At 38.7% G+C, this 25,405-nt stretch overlaps 1 protein-coding gene across 4 annotated transcripts in view; it reads right to left on the reverse strand.

Moving 5' to 3' along the window:
* LOC124360889 (growth factor receptor-bound protein 14-like) overlaps positions 1-25,405 on the reverse strand; it is a 426,402-nt gene that overhangs the window by 177,644 nt on the left and 223,353 nt on the right. For all 4 annotated transcript variants that reach the window (XM_046814869.1, XM_046814872.1, XM_046814871.1 and 1 more), the window contains exon 4: positions 18,602-18,732. In XM_046814869.1, the coding sequence (XP_046670825.1) occupies positions 18,602-18,732 (131 nt within the window). The remainder of the gene's footprint in view (positions 1-18,601; positions 18,733-25,405) is intronic.

Here is a 25,405-nt window from a genome sequence, read left to right on the forward strand (position 1 = left end):
AGCTCCCTGGATAAGTTACGATAAGAGGCAACAAAAACATTTCGAGAGGTGAATTCCCTACCTATAGTGATACTGAGAGGTAGTCTAGACACCCCAGCTCCCTGGATAAGTTACGATAAGAGGCAACAAAAACATTTCGAGAGGTGAATTCCCTACCTATAGTGATACTGAGAGGTAGTCTGGACACCCCAGCTCCCTGGATAAGTTACGATAAGAGGCAACATAAACATTTCGAGAGGTGAATTCCCTACCTATAGTGATACTGAGAGGTAGTCTAGACACCCCAGCTCCCTGGATAAGTTACGATAAGAGGCAACATAAACATTTCGAGAGGTGAATTCCCTACCTATAGTGATACTGAGAGGTAGTCTGGACACCCCAGCTCCCTGGATAAGTTACGATAAGAGGCAACAAAAACATTTCGAGAGGTGAATTCCCTACCTATAGTGATACTGAGAGGTAGTCTGGACACCCCAGCTCCCTGGATAAGTTACGATAAGAGGCAACATAAACATTTCGAGAGGTGAATTCCCTACCTATAGTGATACTGAGAGGTAGTCTGGACACCCCAGCTCCCTGGATAAGTTACGATAAGAGGCAACATAAACATTTCGAGAGGTGAATTCCCTACCTATAGTGATACTGAGAGGTAGTCTGGACACCCCAGCTCCCTGGATAAGTTACGATAAGAGGCAACAAAAACATTTCGAGAGGAGAATTCCCTACCTATAGTGATACTGAGAGGTAGTCTAGACACCCCAGCTCCCTGGATAAGTTACGATAAGAGGCAACAAAAACATTTCGAGAGGTGAATTCCCTACCTATAGTGATACTGAGAGGTAGTCTGGACACCCCAGCTCCCTGGATAAGTTACGATAAGAGGCAACAAAAACATTTCGAGAGGAGAATTCCCTACCTATAGTGATACTGAGAGGTAGTCTGGACACCCCAGCTCCCTGGATAAGTTACGATAAGAGGCAACATAAACATTTCGAGAGGTGAATTCCCTACCTATAGTGATACTGAGAGGTAGTCTGGACACCCCAGCTCCCTGGATAAGTTACGATAAGAGGCAACATAAACATTTCGAGAGGTGAATTCCCTACCTATAGTGATACTGAGAGGTAGTCTGGACACCCCAGCTCCCTGGATAAGTTACGATAAGAGGCAACAAAAACATTTCGAGAGGAGAATTCCCTACCTATAGTGATACTGAGAGGTAGTCTAGACACCCCAGCTCCCTGGATATATTTCATCTATAGAGAATACGCACTTGACTTGAATCTACCGAAATATTCTTGATTTTTAATATTCCAGTAACGACAATCTACATGTACAATTACAAGCTTGCAGTGTTATTCACAGGAAGCAGGAATAATTGTTCTAGCACTCCCAGAAAAAGAGCATAGTCCGTGGTAAGGATAATCCTGATCTTATAGGGACACAAAACTAAGGATAACAGTATAAAAGCAACAACACAGCTGAAGACTGGCAGGTGGAAAAAATATTTTTAACTGTTATCAGGAACACTTGGAACTCTCTTAAATGTTAACTTTCAAAGTTGGAGATTATGACCCCTTCTTCAGGACCCTTAAAAGAAGATTCTCAAGGAGAACAGGAACTGCTACTTCTCTAGTAACGACGATAAAGTAGGAAACTGTAAAAGTAGGAGACTCGCAACAAGGGACAGGTGGCTGTGTGTCATCAGGTGGTTTACACGCTCCGCACAGAGGCTACGAACAAAGGGTCCATGAAAGTAACGCGCAGGTATGACTAATCGATATTTTACCATCGAATGAAATTACAACTCGTGTTGATATTCAATCGATAATTCTCGGACACCTCCAACTCTAACTCAACACAACACCTCGTTCTAAAAATTACTAAGGATATGTGATGAAAGGTGGTAAAAATCTATTTTAAAAATATTTTCACAGATATGCAGGGATTGAATTTTAGAGTAGTATTAATTATATTAAATGATTAAATAAATTTATTTAAACCTTTTAAAGGCTTGGATTCTCAAACACCGAGCAAGTCCAAACAATCTTGTACATGATTGATTACTGGACATTAACATTATAATTAGTTTCAGGACTCACATTATTTTCTACTTATACACCTATACGTATATACACGATTACAGATAAAGTTATAACACTTTGTCATGCACTATTAAAATTAAATAGCTACTTTTCAAAGTAACTATCAGTTTTCTATATCAGGGGGTCAGAAGAAAATCTTAAGTGAGAGCATAGTTCCGAGTATTTTACAAAATTAAAGGGCTCTGTTAGAACACAACACCGAAAATTTGACTTCAACACGATGATAACGATCTGTAAACGTTCATAAAATATTGAGCCAGTGCGGGACTTTATGGACACCACGACTTTATGTGTTTAAGTTTTAAATCGACGTTCTTCTCCATGAGACAAATCTATCGACAGGGTATGTACTGGCTGTAGTCGTAAACCTCCATAGTTCGACATTTCACCGCTAGGTCGCAGCATGGTACTTCCAGCAGCTACTTCCAAGGACTTCACTTATCAGAATTAATCTATTACGTTAAGATTCATAACGTAAAGTAAAAAAACATCTAAGCACTCCAAATTCGTCAATCAAAAAAGCAAATAAGTAATATATCCCAGTAAAACAATATACTGTTTACAGACTACATGCCAACGCATTGGCACGTCCAATCCCCATATCTATACTTCTACTGTATATTACTGTATGAATATCTAATGGTGTCTGTGTGTTTTGTGTATGTGTTATTCAGTCAAGTAAAACTACTGGACAGATTGGACTTAAAATGTACATTCTTAGCATCACTGGTTAACAAATAGGCTCTTATTTCGAACCCCCCCCCCCCCGATCAATAAACTTGCGAAGAATCCCACAACTTGAACCCTCAAGTAAAGTTGTATTAGAGCAAACAAATATTATTCCTTGAAAGAGCCTGTGAAATGTAATCAAAAACTGTTCTGTGCAAACATTGATTTAATTTAGCAAATTGATATGTTTAATTAACTTCTATTTTCTACTTATTTACATTAAATTTATAGTCTCCAAATCATACGAGTAAAACAAAAATTTTTATTTCAACATTTTCTTTAACCGCTATTGAGCACAGAGTAAGAAATATCCAGATAAGAAAACTAAAAGTTTAAATAAAAATGTACTTTTAACCGTATATTTGAGCAAATATTAGATATGCAGTGCTTGGTCAGTACTTTATTGCAGATATCAAAGATAAAGTTGCTATCTAATTTTTACTATCAATTGACTACTATACAACTCTTCTAATTTGTTTTTGATAGAAGTACGCTTCTCAGTCCTGTGCATGTATTTATCTTTGATCGGGGAAAAAAGCCAAAAATCAACCATGGCACAAAAATTCTACGATCAGAATACATTACAATGATAATAAATATACACCTTTTAACATTTTCTTGATCGTGACAACAAGGTAAACTCTACATTGACGTACTATTTTGTACTACGTCAAACTCCACAGTTAGACCTGAAGAAATCCACGTATATTTTTAACACACCAACTTTTATTCCTTTAAGGTAGTCCAGTTTTTTTTTCGGTGTTTTTTCAACTTCATAATCATAACGGTGCCATATTATTTGCCAGAAGAGACAATAACAGAAAGAATTTCTTCGTTTACTCCACAAGGGCTTACAGAGATTTCAATTGGGAAACTTAAGCAATTCTGTAACTGTACCCAAATAAAAATTGCTGAAGATATAATTGATACATTTGACGCTATGTATGTATATTATGCACGCACGCAAACACACACACACATATATCTTGAGTGGGGTGACGTGTATAATAAAGACAACAAAATAGCATTATATATATATATATATATATATATATATATATATATATATATTTCTTCTTTTTTTTTAGGAAACATCAAGTAAGTTTTTATCGAATATTAATGAAGAAAATTGAATTTCATATAAGAACATGAAACACCTAGTTTAACTTTCATATACACTTAATGTAAAATGTTCTTGTATTCAGCCACTGTACGTAAGGCCTGAGTATAAGGCCGAATCAAGGACTGCACCGTCAGACCAGAGATAACCTGCTGGCTGCTGGGTACCGCTCGCTGAAGAGGTAACCTTGGCTGCACACCAGAACTGTAAATCTCGCCGAACTCAAGGACTGCACAGTCGGACCAGAGGATAACCTGCTGGCTGCTGGGTACCGCTCGCTGAAGAGGTAACCTTGGCTGCACACCATAACTGTAAATCTAGCCGACTCAAGGACTGCACAGTCGGACCAGAGGTAACCTGCTAGCTGCTGGGTACCGCTCGCTGAAGAGGTAACCTTGGCTGCACACTATAACTGTAAATCTAGCCGACTCAAGGACTGCACAGTCGGACCAGAGGTAACCTGCTAGCTGCTGGGTACCGCTCGCTGAAGAGGTAACCTTGGCTGCACACCATAACTGTAAATCTCGACGACTCAAGGACTGCACAGTCGGACCAGAGGTAACCTGCTGGCTGCTGGGTACCGCTCGCTGAAGAGGTAACCTTGGCTGCACACCAGAACTGTAAATCTCGCTGACTCAAGGACTGCACAGTCGCGGGAAGCAATCTCGCACTTCCATCTCGACTTATCATCGTGGACAATCAAAATCTATTAAAGATACGAGTTATTTATAATGAGAACTAAGCTTTCGTACAAGCACGGACTGTTTGTCGAGTCATTGCAGGAGGATTAAATACGAGATACGTGACACGGCTGGGCATAAATACAATCCAAGCCCATGTCTCTTACTAGGCCCGCGGTTTGATGTTTCTGCGGTTACGCCTTTGTAAATGAAAATTCAAAGGATGTGTATTAGGAAACAAGTACACAAACAAAATCGCTTATATAAATAAAAAAGTTAAAAACAAAACTCCGTTCGAATAATCTTTCGGCGGAACTTCAGTAAAAATGGCATTAGTCTGTGCTTGTGTACTTATCTGCTCAACTGTATTACGACTAGGTTACTCACCACAGAGAGGAACAATGGCTAGACCGAACATGCTAAATGAAGTACAGTTCACATTCCCCAATCGAACAGCAGCTTCCGTTCTTAAATAAGAAGATTAAGGTTACCAGAACTGTGAAGGGAACATCTATTTTGTATGAATGCCATATTTTAAATCTGTTTTTGAATATACAGGGTGTTAAATAAGTCCCGCACGGACTTCATAATTCCCGAACGATAACGGCTACAGGAATAAAACTTAGTACATCATTACTGCACCTATAAATCTACTTTTTGGAGTAACTACCATATGTTTGTCATGTCAGGGCCCGCAAGGAATCAGGAGGAAATCTTAAATGAGAGCATAATTCGAGTAGTACATCAAATTAAGGTATATATTAGTAGAATAGAATGCCACAAAACCGACCTCAAAGGGTTCACTCTTTACAAAAGTATGCTGGTTTTAAGTTTGAAACATTTACAAACCTGCTCAAGATGGTATAATGTTCTTGTCCAATAATAATTCTTGTGTAATACCAAGAGCCGCTACTTCAATTATGTGAAAACTTAAGGTAAGGTAAGGCCTTCAATAAAGAGATTTCTAAAATAATACAACACTTTTTCATCATAACTGTTTATACGATTACATTGATATGTGTATTTATTGTATATAAAAATGACAATGTAAACTTAGAAACTTTTGGTAAATCTATGCTTCAAGGCCTTTTTTGACGTTTCAACGGTACTTCAGTGCTTAAATTTGGAATATTATATACGCATAACTGGTGTAATGTTACTTACGTTTACGCGGTCGGTATAACGGCTATCAGCCAACAAGTGGAATGGTGGTATTAATGAACATTTTTATTGTGTGACTAATTTTTCGAAGCGGTTTGAACCGTAAAGTTTATGAAGCTTGAAGGATGATGTGTTGGGATTATTATTATTGCGAACTAGTGAGGGTGACTATAAAGGTTTGCGTGACCTTGGCGTGTCCAGTGTGTCAGTGCTTCCTACAACACCACACAACACACAACATACACAATACACACGAGCGGCAGTTGGTCCACATCCGGCCGTTTTACAAATTAAGTTCCTGTGGGTAATTATTCCTGTTGTTTCGACTGACCACACGGACTATCAAAGACGGTCCGACCATAGCTCGAATAGCTACCACAAGCAGACAACAGAATTCGCTAGTGACACTCTACAGATAGTAGTTCCATGGTCTGACCGTAGGTCGAATAGTTACCACAAGCAGACAACAGTATTCGCTAGTGACACTCTACAGATAGTAGTTCCATGGTCTGACCGTAGGTCGAATAGTTACCACAAGCAGACAACAGAATTCGCTAGTGACACTCTACAGATAGTAGTTCCATGGTCTGACCGTAGGTCGAATAGTTACCACAAGCAGACAACAGAATTCGCTAGTGACACTCTACAGATAGTAGTTCCATGGTCTGACCGTAGGTCGAATAGTTACCACAAGCAGACAACAGAATTTGCTAGTGACACTCTACAGATAGTAGTTCCATGGTCTGACCGTAGGTCGAATAGTTACCACAAGCAGACAACAGAATTCGCTAGTGACACTCTACAGATAGTAGTTCCATGGTCGGACCGTAGGTCGAATAGTTACCACAAGCAGACAACAGAATTCGCTAGTGACACTCTACAGATAGTAGTTCCATGGTCTGACCGTAGGTCGAATAGTTACCACAAGCAGACAACAGAATTCGTTAGTGACACTCTACAGATAGTAGTTCCATGGTCTGACCGTAGGTCGAATAGTTACCACAAGCAGACAACAGAATTCGTTAGTGACACTCTACAGATAGTAGTTCCATGGTCTGACCGTAGGTCGCACTGTGCCCAGAGATCTCTGTGTTGGACTTGTTTTTTTATCTCTTCTGTTTCACTTAGCAAAACTAATTTTGAGATTTAGACTTTATTCCAATTTTATATTGTATCGCTTTGAAATAGTTTGTTAGATTCTGACTACTCGTATTATTGAAATGCTTGTAAAGTTTAGTTTCATTGATGACATCAACAAGGACATTTTCTCTAATCTAGCAATCTACAGAGGGCAATATCATTGTTATCGCATTACAGTTAAAGAAACCCTAACAATAAACCGTTCTCATACAATATTATAACTCACATCTGCCGGCTAGAATGATTACTGAAAACGGTTAACACACCATACTGGGGTGTTCTATGTAGATACCAACGGGATAATGTGGGTTTAAAAATATTTATTGATTGATGATAACACGGGTTTTTCTTTTATTTGTTGAATTAATGTTATTGTCCAGTTTTATGTTCGAAATCGTGAGAAAGCAATACGCGCTGTCTGTTGTCATGTACACCCGCCCCTTCCGCGACGCGTTCGCCCTCACATTCTGGGACTCCCCACAGGGACGTTGACATCAACTGTGGCGTCATGCCGTCCGTCACCCACCCTGCTTGCTAGATCGCCTTTTGAGGAATCGTCCTCCCAACACCACAACCACGTCCCGGCCCTCTTCACTGTACGTGTGGACTGGAGGCTGAAAACATGGAGTCTTAAAGAGGCGTATAGAACAACTTACAGCCGAGAGAGATCAGATTCTTGACCACTCCATCCAGTCCTGACGCGCGTCTCCTCCAGTCTTTACAGATCAACTCTTTGTGGCGAACTCGTCACTGATTGAGACTCCCTGGTGGCCGTACAACTGATTGCGCCGTACAGTGCGAACTGCCCTCGTCTGTAGTTTGTCAGGAGCCGCGCTGCAGTGAAACCAGGGACTTAGTTACTAGTCTTAAGAATACCGTTGAGGTCCTGGAGGCTGAGCTGGGGTGTTTCAGGGCGGAAGCTGTGGAGGAAAATCACACCCTTAATAACAACACAAAGGATGAGGGATGGGTATTGGTTAAAAAGCAAACCCAAGAGGAAGTCGAAGAAGAAGAAGAGAAATCCAAACCCTGCGAACAAATCATCTGCCAAATCATCACGCCAAAAATACCCCTAGAATCGACCCGCCTTTTCCCTCAGCTACATCTCGCAGACACCACCCACCCACCCACCAACCATCCCCAAGATGTCGAGGACGCTAGGAGGAAACAGTTTTCCATTTCCCATTGGTGTACATCGAGGGAGACAGCCACGTTCGTCATCTGGCCGCTTAGTTTCAACAACGTGTGAACCCGGCGACGAGGGTGAGTGGCACCTGCAGGCCGGGGCCGGGCTTCTGACGGTGACTTCTGGTGATCTGCCTCCGCCTGGAGCTGCTGCATTCTGTTTGCTGGAACGAACGATGTCGCTGCTGACGGGTCCGACAACATCCTCGAACATCTCGAGCGACAATTAACTGCTCGTCTCAGCTCATCGGCCGTTATCGTTTCCCCCACGGTTTCCACACCGCAATGATCTCCCTGAAGACCACCCCGTGAACCAGCGAATTGACTTGGTCAACTTTTACATCGAGGAGCTGTCTATTCGACATGAGGGGGTGGAGCTCCTAAACTTCAATTTGATTGGAAGACGGTGGTTCACTCGCCACGGAATGCACTTGCGTCTGCCTGGCAAGCGGCTGTTGGCTGATTTGGTGTTGGAGAGTCTCCATCGCTGTGCTCGGTTTATTTGCCGCGCGTCTCCCGGCCTCGCCTGCTGCCGCCGCCCCTGCCTGTGCGTCTCATTCCTCTCCGTCCGCCCTGCCTTCCTGCTGCTGCCCTGGACAGTACATCGTCTACGCAGCCTCCTTTCACTGCACCGGGGCCCCACCCTGTCGGTGCCCTACTCCGAGACCGCCGCTCAGGAGCTTACCACCAATGGCATATGTAATAAAAAACTATTGTTTTACTGACAGAGGTGAAAGTAGGATAGGGGCACCAGAATACGGTTTAAATTCAATCAGTCAAAATTCCAAATCAACAACATCAAAATTTTCAAAATTCAAAAATGAAACTTTTAAACTGATTCATCTTAATGCTCAAATTGCTACCAACAAGGTTGATGAGCTGACACTCTTTTGTGAAGAACCTTGCGCCAGATATATTTATAATCTCGGAGCATGGCTTCACTAAAGAAAACATAAAATTTTTCAAAATCAACAACTTTGAATTGGCCGGATCTTTTTGCCGAAACACGTCCAAAGGGGGTGGTGTTGCAATCTTTACTAGACGTTCAATTACTTTTTCAACCGATCAAAGTCGGTTACAGCTGTGAACTGACCTTTGAGGTTGAAGGAATAAAAATAAAAACAAATCAGTTCGGGAAAATCTTGGTCTTTGGGTTGTACCGGTCACCCCAATGGTTGTGTTTGATGTTTTTTTTGAAAAACTTTGAAATTCTTTTAAATTTCCTCAACACATCTCAAACAAAATTCTTTATTTTGGGGGACTTTAACATAAACGTGCTAGATCATACCCACCCCCTTTACCCAGCGGTTCCGCGATTTATTGACTTCATTTGGCTTGATCTGGTCCAGTAAACTCCCCAACTCGTGTATCTGGCACGACGAGTACAGCCATCGACAATGTTGTCACTAAACATTTTCACAAGTCAGAGTTTCCGTGCTTGATGCCGCCATCTCGGACCACCGCGCTCAGATGGTCGAGGTCATTGGGTGTTCCCCGGATGTCGAGGGCCAGGCTCCAAAAGTATTAAGAGTAACTCGACAGCAGAACATTGAACAGCTCAGGAGTTTTTTTCTCGGGGGTGAATCCTGGACATTTCTGGATCATTTCCGTGATGCGAATGGGAATGTTCAATGCGTTTAACGAACGTTTCTTATTTTATCTGAACAGTTCATGCCCTTTCAAAAAATCAAAAAGGTTTCAAAAATTTCAAAAAAACATCATGGATTACTCCAGGTATTCAGATATCCAGAGAAAAAATCAGGTTCTATCACTCTATCTATATATGCACTGAAAATGAAAATTTTAAAGTTTTTTTCCGAAATTACAGAAGAGTGTATAGAAGAGTAATTAAAGCCGCAAAGGCCTATGACCATTGAAAAAAAACCTTAAAAACATGTGACAACATTTTTCTAAAACGGCCTGGTTCAATTATTAATAATGCATCAAACCTTTCTAAAAATCCCAACAAAATCAAAATTATCGACAACGGTAATAAAAGTAGAGGAATCCCTCGGTGGTTGCTGCATTATTCAGGAGTCGTTATTACGATTCGATGACTGTGATGGGCGGAGGCACCGAGGGACCTCTCCCCCGCGTAAGAGTTTTCCCGGCGGCCGATGACGTCCCATGGCTTTTGGCCCCTGTGGGTGAGGGGGAGGTGGCTCGCGTCTTGCGGAGTCTCAAGGCGAAAAAGTCCTGTGACATCCAAGGGGTATCGTCATGGTTAGTTAAACAATGCTCCAAGCAATTGTTGGCAACCATTGACCAAACTGATCAATTTTTCATTTGAAACAGGCACCTTTCCAGACAAAACTAAAAAATTGCGAAAATCATTCCGATTTTCAAAAAGGACGATCCTTGTGTGACTAGCAATTATCGTCCAATTTCTGTTTTTGCCTGCCCATCAGTAAAGTCTTTTTGAAAAAATATTTTTGGCACGACTGGAAACTTTCCTCTCAAGATTTGAAATTCTCGATCCAGAACAATATGGATTCAGAAAAAACAGATCAACAGTCGATGCAGTCACAAACCTTGTTGAACTCGTTGTCGATGGGTTTGGAGAGAAGAGAACATGTGCTCAGCATATTTCTTGACCTCTCCAAAGCCTTTGACTGTGTGCACCATGCGACACTGCTGCACTAGTTAGAGGAAATGCGGCATTCGAGGTTTGCCGCACAAATGGGTCATGTCTTATCTCAGTGACAGGGTCCAGTGTGTACAGATCGAGAATGTCCTGTCAGACAAAACACAAGTAACCCAAGGTGTTCCCCAGGGATCAATTCTTGGCCCAGTTCCTTTTTAATCTCTATGTCAACGGACTGAAATCATCTATCCAGCATGGTAAAGTGATTCAGTACGCTGATGACACGACTATTTGTGTAAAGGCAAAAATCAGCTGCTGAATTAGAACTCAAATCATTTCTTGATCTAAATCTTTGCATTCAACATTTCAATGAAATTGAACTTGCAAGCAAACAATTCAAAGTCAAATCTCATCAAATTTTGTTTTCAGCAGCGCAATGAACAAAACAAAATCACTGTGATGGTGGATGATGAACTCATTGAAGAAACACATCTTCCACAAAGTTCCTTGGAATACATCTTGACAAGGAGTTGACTTGGAACGGTCCACATTGACAGCGTTTGCTCTAGAGTTAATTCAGGCATTTATGCTTTGCGTAACCTAGCACAATTCTGCTCCCTTGAACTCTTAAGAACATCCTAATTTTGGCTTGGTCCATACTCACTTGGAGTACGGAATCAGACTTTGGGGTAGCTGCTCTAAATACAAGCTGGAAAGGGTATTTAGACTTCAGAAAAGAGCTGTCAGAACCATCTTGAAATTGAAAACAAGAGAGTCGTGTAGAGAAGCATTTAGGGAGCTTAGATTATTGACTTTACCCTCCCTCTATATCTTGGAGGTCGCTCTGTACTGCAGGTCAAGGTGCACTTTGACTCAAGGCAGAGATGTTCACTCATATGATACTAGAGGTAGGGACAACTACAGAATTCAACCACACAGAAGTACAGCCTTTGAACGCTGCCATCTCAAGTTGGTGTCAAAGTAATCAATTTTGCCTTCCTGAATGCATCAAAAATCAAAACCTGAAATCTTTTCAAGACTCGTTTAAAGCATCTTTTGGTGTCTAGTGCCTTTTACACGATTGAGGAGTTTTTTTCAATACCGCTGGGACAATTAGTAACCCCCCCTACCCGATATTCTGGTGTTGAGAGTGTGATTGTTTTTGCATGATTGTTGAGAGATTAATGTATGTATGTTTGGGTGAGCTTCAATGTGTATGAAATGGCTAGGAAGAATATGACGCTTGCAACACAATTGTAAAATTGTAACAAATGCAATAAAGAGTTTTTTTTTTAGGTATGTTCGACACTAAGTTCTGACGCGGGCCGGGAAGTACGGATGCAAGCCGCGCGCTGCAGTGTGTACGTGCAGGTCGTTGCACTCGTAGCCCTGCCCGGGCTTGTGTCTGTCCCAGTTCCGCAGCCTGGGGACACCCGCCACTCGATACGTCGCACAAGGCAACACTACTCTTGTGTCCGCAGTCACTATCACTAATACAGTACAATTAGTTGAAGAAAGGGGGGTTTTAATTGGACTATTTTCAAAGAACGTTTTACTTATAAAAATCCTCCTTTACTTACGTAAAACATACAAAGCAAACTTATAATTGTTTTTATTAATCTGTGCATCAAAGTTTTTTTACAAAGGATCACGGGTATTTTTTTTGGTTTTCCCACATTAAACTACCCAAAACTTGTCTAAATAGATATTTGTACACTCTTTTAATATGTTATGCTCTCTCGGACATTTTGAATTCAGACCCTTCAGAGTTGTGGTTGGCACTATCTCGAGGGATGTTTGTGTTCTGCAGCCATCAGTGCGAGTACTGCTGCAGTGCACTGATGGCCGGAGCATTAGTAGATAAGATAAGATAAGGACGTTACCCGGCCCCCACTCTTGTAAAACAAGGTAAATCATACTCCTGCTGAATATAAAACCCCATTGATGACGATTACAGTGCGATGGTCTCCTGTATGAGTTTGAAAAGTTTGCTGTGGACCCGGTACAACTTTCGGTCGCGAATACCCTAACGCGATATTCACACAGCCCCGGTCTGAACAACGTTGTGCAAGACATGCAGCTGCGAGCACTCACCCCTCGCTGCATCGATTTGCACTTGCACTTGCACCCTCCTCCCCCTCCCCCTCCCCCTCCCCTCACCCTTGCGTTCTAGGTCAATACCTCGAGCTCGCCACTCGACCCCGCTTCATTGCCTTTAGCCATTCATTTCACTTCAATGAAGTTCATTCATTCACCGGCTTCCCCCCAGCTGCAGCGACCCTACGCCGACCCTTACCGACCGGACTTAATTTTTACTGAACTTAGTTCTCTGCTCCTTTTACCGTAATTGTCTTCCTATAAAGCTGACGTCATCACACTAGGAGCGCCAGTACCCAGGCTGCGGTTATCTCAAATATATTAACGATCAGATTTTGGCCTGCTTCCCGTTGGAGATCGATTACATTCTAACACTACAAGTAGCGAAGACCAACCCTTGCTGCAGCCGAGAACTGCTGCTCAGTAACACTGGTAGCAAGCAAGTAGAGATCTGCCTTATCCGAAAGTGAGTCCAATTACCAAATTCGGATATTTACATCCCTGGTGTTGTAGCTCCACAATGAAAAACGATAATAAATATTCTGTTGTGTACCAACATATACAAATATACTGAATCTTTGAAAAATCCATTTTTTCTGTTGGACAGTACCACGAAATAACACAAACGTAAGTTTTTTTAAAACCTCGTTCAAGGCCGTGCTTAAGAAGGTACGAACGAGCAAGTGAATTGGACCATTACGTTAGTTTTTTTTTTTTAATTATTTTTAATGGCCATATTTGGTATGATTTAATATTTAAAAACTGCTTTGTTTATTAGTTTAGTTTTGTGTTTTTTTAGTTGTGTTTACGCGATTTGTGTCACCTCTGTAGTTTACAACGAACTCGATCGAAATCTGAAGGTTAGCTTTGTAATTATCTAATTATTACCTGCCAATCTAATTTGATTAGATTTAAAACATTAAAAATCTAATTTTTAATTACTAACCCTTATCTAACTTCTAATTTTAGTGCAATTATTATAACTTATTACTCCCATGAAAATAATCTGTATTTTCAGTAAGCTCAGTATTTTTATAAATTATCTTATATACCTTACTTTTATAACAAACTCTTTCCAGGTCACTTGATCCATAGTAAATTAGTAATTATCAATTTCAATGATTAGCACACAGTTAAAAAGCGACTCATTTTAATAAATTAAATTAAAATAACTGGTAACAGTTTATTTAATAAACTGTGTTTCTACCGCTGTAAGACATTCTGAGACTGTAAAATAAAACCAAGGGAACACAAACTGAACATAAATTCCTAAATTCGAAATTGGAGCAGCTTTATCCCAAATTGAAATCTACGTGTAATAATATTGCCAACATAATCGATAGATAGGCCAATAATGTTTACTATGGTAAACTAAATTTATATGTAAATTATCTAATTCATAATAATTGTATAGACAAAAGTGACTGTTTGCATTGTCTGCTCCCTTACACAACATAATAATTTCTTAGATATCGCAGAAGAAAAATTAACATCACGTAACACACGATAGGGAAGTGCTGATAGATCAAAGCTAAACAGTTTACACCGTGAAATGGACCGCTAATGTTTTAACGCATATGTAATGGAAATGTTTATTTCTCCTTGTCCGATAAGATAAGTCTGGCAGTGATCCAGCACGCCGATCTGGCGGTAAAGCCATCAAACACAAGTTCTGCCATCTAGCGGGGAAAGCGTGAACCGTTAGTTCAACTTGTGACCAGCAGATAGAGCACTAGTGTTTTATTACATTTCACTGTTCTCTTAATAGATTTTGGCTTTACTAAAAGTTAAAATGATGTATGAATTTTATTAGAAATATCTCATTAGTGAATTTACGATAAATCACTTTTAATACTCTTTGTTATATTTAAATATATATTTGGGTTTATATAATGTTATTTACTAACATTGCATTTCCAATTGGATTTGGGAAGGTATATACTCCCCTTAATTTAACATTCTACTAAGAGATTAAATACTAATACTGAAATAATAATTGAAAAAAGATATATATATATATATATATATATATATATATATATATATATATATATATATACAGTATATCTGTATTATCTAAACATTTTTTCGTTTAAAGCCCATATTTTAACTTAAAATGTGACTTTGTTTCCAATTTTCGAAATCTAATAATTTATGAACCGTAAGTAGTGTTTTAAAAAAATACGAAAGAGTTTATTCTAATTGACCCACAAAATATCTTTTCCCGTAAGTAGTTCAATTACTTCCTCTAAAACGCAACGTTTTGAAAGCTGCTTAGTCTACTACAAATGATGTCTACGAATGTAAGAGTCGCTACCTACAGTACTACAGTACTACAGCACTACAGTACTACAGCACTACAGCACTACAGTACTACAGCACTACAGTACTACAGCACTACAGCACTACAGCACTACAGCACTACAGCACTACAGTACTACAGCACTACAGCACTACAGCACTACAGCACTACAGCTACAGCACTACAGTACTACAGCACTACAGCACTACAGAACTACAGCACTACAGCACTACAGCACTACAGTACTACAGCACTACAGTACTACAGCACTACAGCACTACAGCACTACAGTGCTACAGTACTACAGCACTACAGCACTACAGCTACAGAACTACAGCACTACAGCACTACAGCACTACAGTAATACAGTACTACAGTACTAGGTAGACATCTGTTCTTTGTAATATTCAGAATTTGAATCTACGATGAAGAATATATTTATATTAATTGTAGGTAAGAATATTAAATTTTAGTACTTTTTAAAACCTAAATAAGTAAACCCTCAATTTGAGTCCTACTTCACCTACAATAATTGAATTTTGAGTTAGCTCCAGTTCACCTTCCTTTTATGGCAGTGTCTGGTATCTGACACCGTCTCAGATTTCACTCCTGGAATCTGGAGTCATGCTCTTCTGAAGAGATCCAAAGAAAGTCGACGACGAAGAAGCTCAAAATGAAGTCTGAGGCGACGTCAGATAGCAGACGCAGCAATGAAAGGAAGGCGAACTTCAGCTAAACTTAAAATTCAATTGAATCAACCCTTCCTACCACAGCTACGTTACCACCTATAAGTGGAGAAAAGCTTCCTGAGAGTCAAGTAAGTGTTACACCCGCATGCCATCATGTCACGTATCGTTAATGTTAATTATACTGTTCATGTTATGGTTATTCATAATTAATTTCCAAACCAGTTATAAAGATTGAGTGTAAGGCTCATGTTCAGACGTTTATGTAGTTTTTACATAACTTGTCAGTATTATTTTTTTCTATACTTTTTAATTGAACTACAAAACTCATTAGAGTGACATTTGGGGTTTGCGGATTAGTATTTCGAGTAAATAATGAGAACGACTAAACTATAACTGCTAAACATCTAAACCAACAGTTTGTTGATCAATAGTCTTTGATTTATTTTGAGATACAAACTGACCACTAATCCTTAAGTTCTTTTATCCCAGTATGAGATTTTTAGAAAACAACAAGGTTTTTTTCTTATTTATATTTTATAGGGTCTCAAATATGCTATATCACAAGTTATGTGTTATATGGGGTTATGCTATTATTTCATTAAGTCTGTGTCTTTCTGTGGTTATCTAAAACACAATGTACTTAAAATTGTATGTGAAATTATGAATAGAATTATTGAAAGTGTAAAAATAACGTTTTAAGGAAATTCAAACACACAAACAAATGAGTCATTTTGAAGTAAAATATGGACTACTAACAATCTATATTATATTGAGTACGTCCTCTCGAAGTTTATACACATTATTGTAGCTTTTGATTAAAAACCTCATTATAACTAGGACGCGAGTAATAATCACGCATATAAAGACAGATACTGTGACACTAATTATAGCAGACTTAAATCTATTAAAATATTAAAAATAAAAACTCAATGTAAATTTGATTTACTATTAGGAGAAACTTGAAATTAAGGGTCAATAAGACTAAGCCGAAAACATCCAAAATTATTTTCTCATCCTCAAATCAACACTGAATTACATATGTTTTTGTTAAATACATTATATTTTTAAAGCATTTAGGATACTGTAATTTCTCTGTTATTGTTAGTGGATTGCTAATTCAAATTGAAACAAAATTGACAAAATCATTACGATTGGGAATTATTGATATCCTTTTCTCGACTTAACTCAACAAAGGAAAGCGATCTTCACAGAATTAGAACACTGCTAAAAAAAGGACCAAATTTCTAAAGTTTTAATCAGCCATAGTAAATACTATTAATCAATAGTAAACGACAAGACTAATGATTATTTTAAACCTAAATTAAACAGCAAAGATTGGACGAATTTCTAACGGGTTTGTAAGTTAAAAATATAGTGTAAACGAAAACAATAAGATAAAATTAAAATAAAACTTGAAATTTAGTATTGGAACATATTTCACCGATAGCTTTTATAATAATTACAAAATAACTATCCTTTGATAAGGATGGAGTAGCCAGAAATCACGAAGCGCGTGCGATCTAGAGAGCAAAGTGTGAACCATTGAGTTCCAGCTCTCGCCGCGCGCCGCGCTCGAGTCACTCCAGGCGCGCGTGCGATCTAGCGGATAAACATGGAAACTTTAGTTTGGCTTGTAAACGACAGGTGACGCTAGGTGATTTTCAGACACGCACACTGGCATTGGTTTGTAGTGAGTAAAGCAGCTAACATGATACAAATATACAGCTTGTAAGAATTTTTATTATTTACTTTTACGTTCCACAAAATGTAATTTAAAATAGCCCTCTAATGTTAGAATCTAATATTTGAATGACTTAACCATGAAAACTACCATGCAAGTTTAAAAGTAATTCATTCATTCACATCGTTTTAAATATACTTGTAAATAGGATTTCCATAACTGAGGGTTTTAACAGACACAGTAGAAATTAAAACAAGTAAAGATAAAGTGTTTAGCGCATAGGTTTGAATAGATAAGAGGAATAAGAATAAATTTGCTATTTTCTGTCATATTAAAAAATAGCACGTCTGTTTAAAAATGTTAAAGTAAAATTACAAAAAACACGGAATAAGAATAAAAATATTTACTAAATACTAAATATTTGAAAATTTTCATAACAATTCCAACGGTACTTGTTTCAACGGAATCCGTCAACACATAAGCGAGCGCGAGCATGACCACTTTAGGTATACGCTTGCACAAGCCAGGAGCAACAATGAACTGTACCTGTCAACTGTGTCGTGTTTGGCGACGGCAATTGAGTAAATAATTAAACATGTTTAGCTAATGAAGGCATGACAACAACACTAATGAAAAATGTAACAATTTGAGTGTGTAAAACACTATGGCAGCTTGAAGCAGCTTCGATGACAAAAATAGCAATATATTTTGAATAGTTAACATTAAAATTTTAACGTAGCAAAACAATGTAAGTCCTCAGTGTAGTCGTAAGTCCGAGCATGTTGTATTGGGTCCGCGTATTGTATTGGGTAGGCAGGATAAGGCTGAAAGATGATTTCTATGTGTGATGTAGGAACCACGTGTGATAAACAGATGTATTAGAAATACATCAATGTCTGCTTGTAACTGTAGTAATGTTTTATTTTATAATGTGCATTCAAAATGTTGTGAATCTTAAAGAAACATTATTCTCTGGCCTCTTCTCTATTTACCTCTGCCGAAACACATTTTACAGCGCCTGACATCGCTGGAACGCAATATAGAGGCAGAGCTGTACTGCGGGGATTGTGTACCACGTTATTGAAGGCGCCTCAGACACTCGAGAACACAAGCGGCTGTTACTCTCACCTGAGGGTTGGCGAAGAACTCGTATTTGCGGAAGTCTTTCCTGAAGATGAACCTCTTGGGCGAGTGTTGGGAGTAGGCCTCCAGTTCCCGGTGGACCGCCAGGACTTCTTCGTGGTCTTCCAGGTTCCTTTCTGCAACACAAGATCACCCTTCGTCAGTGGAAACAGTTGGCATATGAGATTATACTGATATCTGTACAATACTGCGAATGTGGCTTTGCAGGCCAGTAAACTGCAGTTTAACTAATAATTTATTATAATCATGATACTGTTTTCTTTGTTTACAGTTTATTATTAACGATGATATGAAAGGATGATAGGTCTTCGGAAAGTTATAATTTTCTTTATTACAAAACGTAACCTTTTTAATTATTGTGTTGTGCGTTCTTAACTTTATGTCATATCTCCACCCTTGCTACTTTAAAACAGGATAGAGATTCCAATCCTCGAAACGTAATGTAAAACTTGTAACGTACAGTGATGTTATATAAGTCTTGTCCTGTCCGCTTTTGACCATCAATATAATTTGAAAATTTCATGCCACACAGTATAGGCTGAAATTGTTCAGAACCTATACTTTTATTAGAGAGTGGGTAACTAATTAAAACTTGCGTAACTGTAGTAATTATAATTATTTGATCAAAATTAAATTCAAAATACAACTTCAACATCCCTATCTTGCTGCTGGTAGTTTGCAAAAATCTATTTCACATAATCGTTAGTATTTTATTTTATTTTTACATTTTTACATCCATCTTAAATTACGATTACTTTTTTTATTCCAAACAGCTTTTCACAAAAAATTCATATTTTTATTTTTTTAACGATTAACAAAAATTAATTGCAACTAGACTTTAAAGTGTACGTAAAACAACTTTTAAAATCTTGTTTCAGAGTTAACTTAAGCACAATTTAAATGCTTCATTATTATATTTAATAATGATTGTTTTATACATATTGTTGCCATTCCTGGATGGAAACTGTCTGTCGACATGCTTGTACAGGATACGGGGCTTGCGTGGCCAATGTCGTCGGCGTTATAGAAGCTTCTCGGTTCACATCCGGTTGTTAGATAATGGCTCTACATTTGTTGTCGAAATATGTCACAACAGGACAAACAACATTGAACTCTATCAAACTTCGGGTTCTGTCCAGGGACCAATCAGAGCACACCAATGTGCACACGAGTTATCGCTTCTCCAACAATGCTCCATCTGTAGGACCCGCACCCGTCCATCGATTAAACACTTCGGGCCTGCCACACTAGGCTAAACTTACAAGCATCATTATGCGATCAAACTGAATTAATCCCCATGCAGTCCTAACATGCTCAACCCATTCTAATAATTGTATTATGCGAGCTCTGACATCAAATTATTTATAACTTCCTACACTCGAAATCATGTGTGTTAACAGCAAACAATATCACCACTATTTACGCGCGAACGCAATGATGAACACATGTTACAGTGGATAATGAGCATTCAGTCGTACCGCTTCGTTTTAAAACCAGACGAGCGGTTCTGGCGCCAGTTGGGCCCAACTGTGTTACCCCCCCCCCCCCCACCACCACCCACCAACACCACAACTAGGCCTATACACCCTTTTACATCGCCAACATGTTCGCACGATTTCGGCAATTCAAACAATACGCGTTTATGGTTATACGTTAAAGGTTAAAAAAAGACAGCACATGATTCATTCATACAAAAGAAGCCCTCGTTATTAATTTGTACGTAGACGTTTCTAAGTAGGAAAATTGAACTTTTTGTTTGGTAACTGAATTGGAAAATGTATACCCCATCTATCTAAATGACGTGTTATTACAACAGACATATATTATTTAGTAAGGATATTGTAGTTAAATAAATTACAAGACATTAAGAGCAAACTATACTGGCATCCATCTTTATTGTAGGTGCATAACGAAAATGTTAAATTTCGCGCACGTTTACGACCTTATGTTCAGTTGTAGAATTATGCACAACATCTCTTTTTAAAGTTGTAATTAATATAGAACCAAAATATTTTTAGTTCTTTTACGATATCTTCAAACGTTATTCAGAAAAAATGTTTTCACCTTTATGTAGCTCACGACTTCACTAAAAGCATTTTTACTAATTACAAAAAAAAAAAAAAAAAAAAAAAAAAAAAAAAAAAAAAAAAAAAAAAAAACTGGCGTTTGGATTCGTATTTAATTATATCTTTAAAATATTACATCTCCGAAACCCTACGATAAAAAAAATAGAGGCATGTTCCAAGAGGTTCAAAGTTTTTCTTGTGGGTGAAAGGGGAAAGTTGATCATTTTACTACAGCTGGCTATATGCAATGGTCTGTAGGAATTGAAAAATCTATTTATAATAAATATCTGATGTAGGAAACCACTAAATCGAGGAGCAAAGCCACAGCGTATATCAATCTCGTAATGAACCAACTGTGGAAAGAGTCTGTGTGTAGTTACAACCTGAAGTAGTTCCGGAGTTCTCCGCTAGGTCGCAGCGCTATGTTCTGCTCGCATTGTTACGTCGTGTCCGACTCTACGCATTAGGGAAAATTGTTGACAAAACAATCAATACACTACATTACATTCCCACGCATAACAATAGTTTATAAGCTGATTAGAAACTAATTGTTATATTTAATCCTACTCCTCACCTGTGTGGAAAATCTGTTCGAATGTTTATCCACTTACTGGAGCAATGGGGCTGAATAGTATTATTAATAACACAACAATAAGACGTCATATTTCTTTTTTTATTAGAAACAGATCTTATCTTAATCAGAGAAGTAGGTTTCTCTCACCATTTAAACAATATAAATTGCTAACTATTAAAATTAAAATGTCCACACACGTTGTAGGATGTTTAGATGATTATTTAACCAGACAAAACACAAAACTCCTTTTGTTACTTAGCCCAGCGCAATAACTAAAGTTTACGTTGGCGAGACATCGTTAACGAGTAATGAATGTATCGTAATATCGTAACGATCGTAAGCGAGACATCAGACACTACGGATGTCGAATGTTGCGTCAATGTTGTAGTGTTATTCTGTTATTCTTCTTGTACAGACAAGAGCGATATTCTGTAGAATGTTATTCCATCAAAACTACTACACGTATATCTACGCACCCGTATCAGACACACGTTCTGTGAATCGTGTAATAGAATAGAATTACCGAAGAACGGAAGTCCTCGTCGTTTTTTTGGCCTCAGTCGATTGACATTAAATCCTTACCTCAAGAATTATGTACCAATAAATATTCGGCAGTCCCCGAGCTATACTTAGTGTCTACTTTGGTTTCAAGCACAAAACAAAGAATGCTTTTGGAACAATATTGGAGTATTTTTAACTGGGTATTTATAAACGCCATTAGTATTAATTTTGAGTAAACTACCTGCAATATAAAATGTATTAAATGATAACATTTGTCATAGTGCATAAAGAATGACACAGGGTGGTTTATATTACTCACTATTATCGATATAAACCGACCTGGCTCTTGGGATTAACCTACAAATTTTCAATAAAACACCATCAAGACATATTGTATAATAACCACAGCAATTTGTACTTATTCTAGGGCTTTGTGTAGTTGCTTCCGGTTGGTTTGAATAACTAATATGACTCTCGGATATTGACATGAATGCGGACTTGAATGCGTGTTGTGTGTCCAGACAGAACCGGAAACTCTGGAATATACAGCGTAACACAATACAGACAAACATTGAATTATAGACTTTACTGTCAACTAATATCATAAGATTTTCGTTAAAATTAAATTTACTGTAAATTTAACCGTGAAATAAAAGAAATGCCGAATAAGTTCAAATTTTGATTTACAGTATGGCCTATAATCTGGTACGTAGTTAGCACTTATTTCCGTGTAAAAATGGTACGTTAACGTTAGTTTTTTACGGTATATCTGACTATAAATACAAAATATGTTGAGTTTTATAATACAACTATCGGTTTGAGTACGAACCCTTAAAATAAAAAAATTGTTTTTTTATAAAAAAAAGTCACTAAACTAACTTTTGCATGTATAATCAATACGTATGGTATGATAACAGCCGAATATGTTCTTTCATTAAAGTTGACTATTGACGATGGAAGGTTTGACAGATGAAAGGGTTTTGGACATTTGCCATTGTTATATGTTACAAGATGTATAACACAACATTTCGAGGAATTGAAATCTGTCCACTTGTCCGAGACTATTAGTACACGAAAAAAGAAAGAAAGATTCAGACACGGAATAAAACTGCTGAGTATGGTTTGAATGTAGAGCTTTGCGCTATTAGGCACCAAACTTTTATTGAATCAGACATAAAGTACTGCACCAGAGAGTTAACAGACAGACAACATTTCTGTGTTTCAGTTTCCCTCGACAAAGTTGTAAGAATAAAAGCATCTATTGATCTTGCACTAGGAGCACGCGGTATCGGAGAGAAGGGAAGGTCGCCGGCCGGGGTGGAGCGCCCAAGAGGGTATTTAGCCCATTAGTCTCCTGGGCCGGGCTCCAGTTGTTAGTCTGACGTCAACAGAATGTCATTCAAGACTGGAGCTGATCCTTCGTTAATAAGCCTTGTTTTCCAAGAAATGTCACCAGTACTGCTTCGTTCTCTATCTTTGAGAGGTTCTGGGAGAAGAGAACTGGATTTTAAGTTGGAAATATTTTCTACAATTCGTTTCTTTAACACTAACAATAAATATACAGCTTCCGGGTAGAGCGAAGGGACTATTTAGTCAGCAGCCCACACCAAAGTCTTGTATATGCATCCATCGCACTGTAATCGTTATTAATAAGAGTGTATCTCTTGCGGAAGTACAGTTTAACTTGTTTTACTCGAATGGGGTTCGGGTAACGTTCTTGTCTTATCTACTAATATATCCAGCCATCAATGCGGAATGCGGTACTACTGCCCCGATCTACTGGCGATAAGATAAACAACATCCTCTAGATAGTGTCTTAGAATGTTGTAATCACGATCTTCAGGTGTACCCAACAACGATAACGACATACATCGGTTGTGCCGTTATAATATTTACATAAATGAACATTTCAACATAAATTAATAATGAAGCCTTTAAAAGGTAGGTAGAATCTATAACGAGATGGTAATTGTGTGATTAACCTATACATAAAAGTCTGAAATTCTTTTCTGTTAAACTCCATCGAATACAAAAAAGGGTAACGATGATGGTGGTGACGGGGGGGGGGGGGGCAGACAAGACCGCGACGTGAGGTGAAGTTTAACCGCCTCAGATAAGACTCTTGGTGGCCCAGAGGGGGGCGGGGGGGGGGTCAAACAGTGCCCAAGGTAAACATACGCCTGCCAAGCCCGGCTTAGCACTGGGAGGATGTTTGCATAGGCCTTGCTCTGATTGGGATCTCCCCCCCCCCACCACACCCCTCGCCGTCCAGGTCAGAAAGTCAGCTTGAGCTTGTTCGTGAAAATGTATTCCTTCAATCGCGCTCGAGATGATCACGTGATGAAAATTGACAGCATGAACTTCACGTAACTGAGTCGGAGAGTTTCCACAAATAGCCTCCTGACGAATGATGCAAGAAGTCGGGTCAGCTGTTACATCAGTGATTAGATCAGCTGACAATGACGTCAAGGCACACTTTGATCACGTGACCAACCTTTATCACCCCGCGTGATCTAACAGCAATGTGTAGTAGTACAACACAATTTTTATATTTGTGTATTTTACGGCCGAACCGCTTTCGCTACGACTTATTTATGTCACCATAACTGGAAATCTAAATCAATTATAGAATGTACCTGCAGCCCTCCCAGCACTAATATCTTGCATATAAACGTAAAGACGGTTCTCGGATTAGCAAAGTCAACTAGCCATACGATACAAACAACAACCAACTGACGTATGTTGCCCTCATGCGTGACAAATTACGCCCGTCAAATTTGCAAAACAAATTGTTGTTGTTCCCAAATGCACTGTATAATTATTGAACGCTATGAATTACCATATGACGTTCTTTCACTCATTACTGTTATCGTTTGATCATCATTCCAATGATATTCCGGAGAGTATTTCTTACAACGTTCTTTCACTCATTATTAAAACCCTTGAGCACAAATCCCTTGATAGTCCGGAGAGTATTTCTTACGACGTTCTTTCACTCATTGTTAAAACCCTTGAGCACAAATCCCTTGATAGTCCGGAGAGTATTTCTTACGACGTTCTTTCACTCATTGTTAAAACCCTTGAGCACAAATCCCTTGATAGTCCGGAGAGTATTTCTTACGACGTTCTTTCACTCATTGCTAAAAACCCTTGAGCACAAATCCCTTGATAGTCCGGAGAGTATTTCTTACGACGTTCTTTCACTCATTGTTAAAACCCTTGAGCACAAATCCCTTGATAGTCCGGAGAGTATTTCTTACGACGTTCTTTCACTCATTGTTAAAACCCTTGAGCACAAATCCCTTGATAGTCCGGAGAGTATTTCTTACGACGTTCTTTCACTCATTGTTAAAACCCTTGAGCACAAATCCCTTGATAGTCCGGAGAGTATTTCTTATGACGTTCTTTCACTCATTGTTAAAACCCTTTAAGCACAATTCCCTTGATAGTCCGGAGAGTATTTCTTACGACGTTCTTTCACTCATTGTTAAAACCCTTGAGCACAAATCCCTTGATAGTCCGGAGAGTATTTCTTACGACGTTCTTTCACTCATTGTTAAAACCCTTTAAGCACAAATCCCTTGATAGTCCGGAGAGTATTTCTTACGACGTTCTTTCACTCATTATTAAAACCCTTGAGCACAAATC

The sequence above is a fragment of the Homalodisca vitripennis genome, chromosome 4 (assembly GCF_021130785.1).
Source record: "Homalodisca vitripennis isolate AUS2020 chromosome 4, UT_GWSS_2.1, whole genome shotgun sequence".
Classification (NCBI taxonomy): domain Eukaryota; kingdom Metazoa; phylum Arthropoda; class Insecta; order Hemiptera; family Cicadellidae; genus Homalodisca; species Homalodisca vitripennis.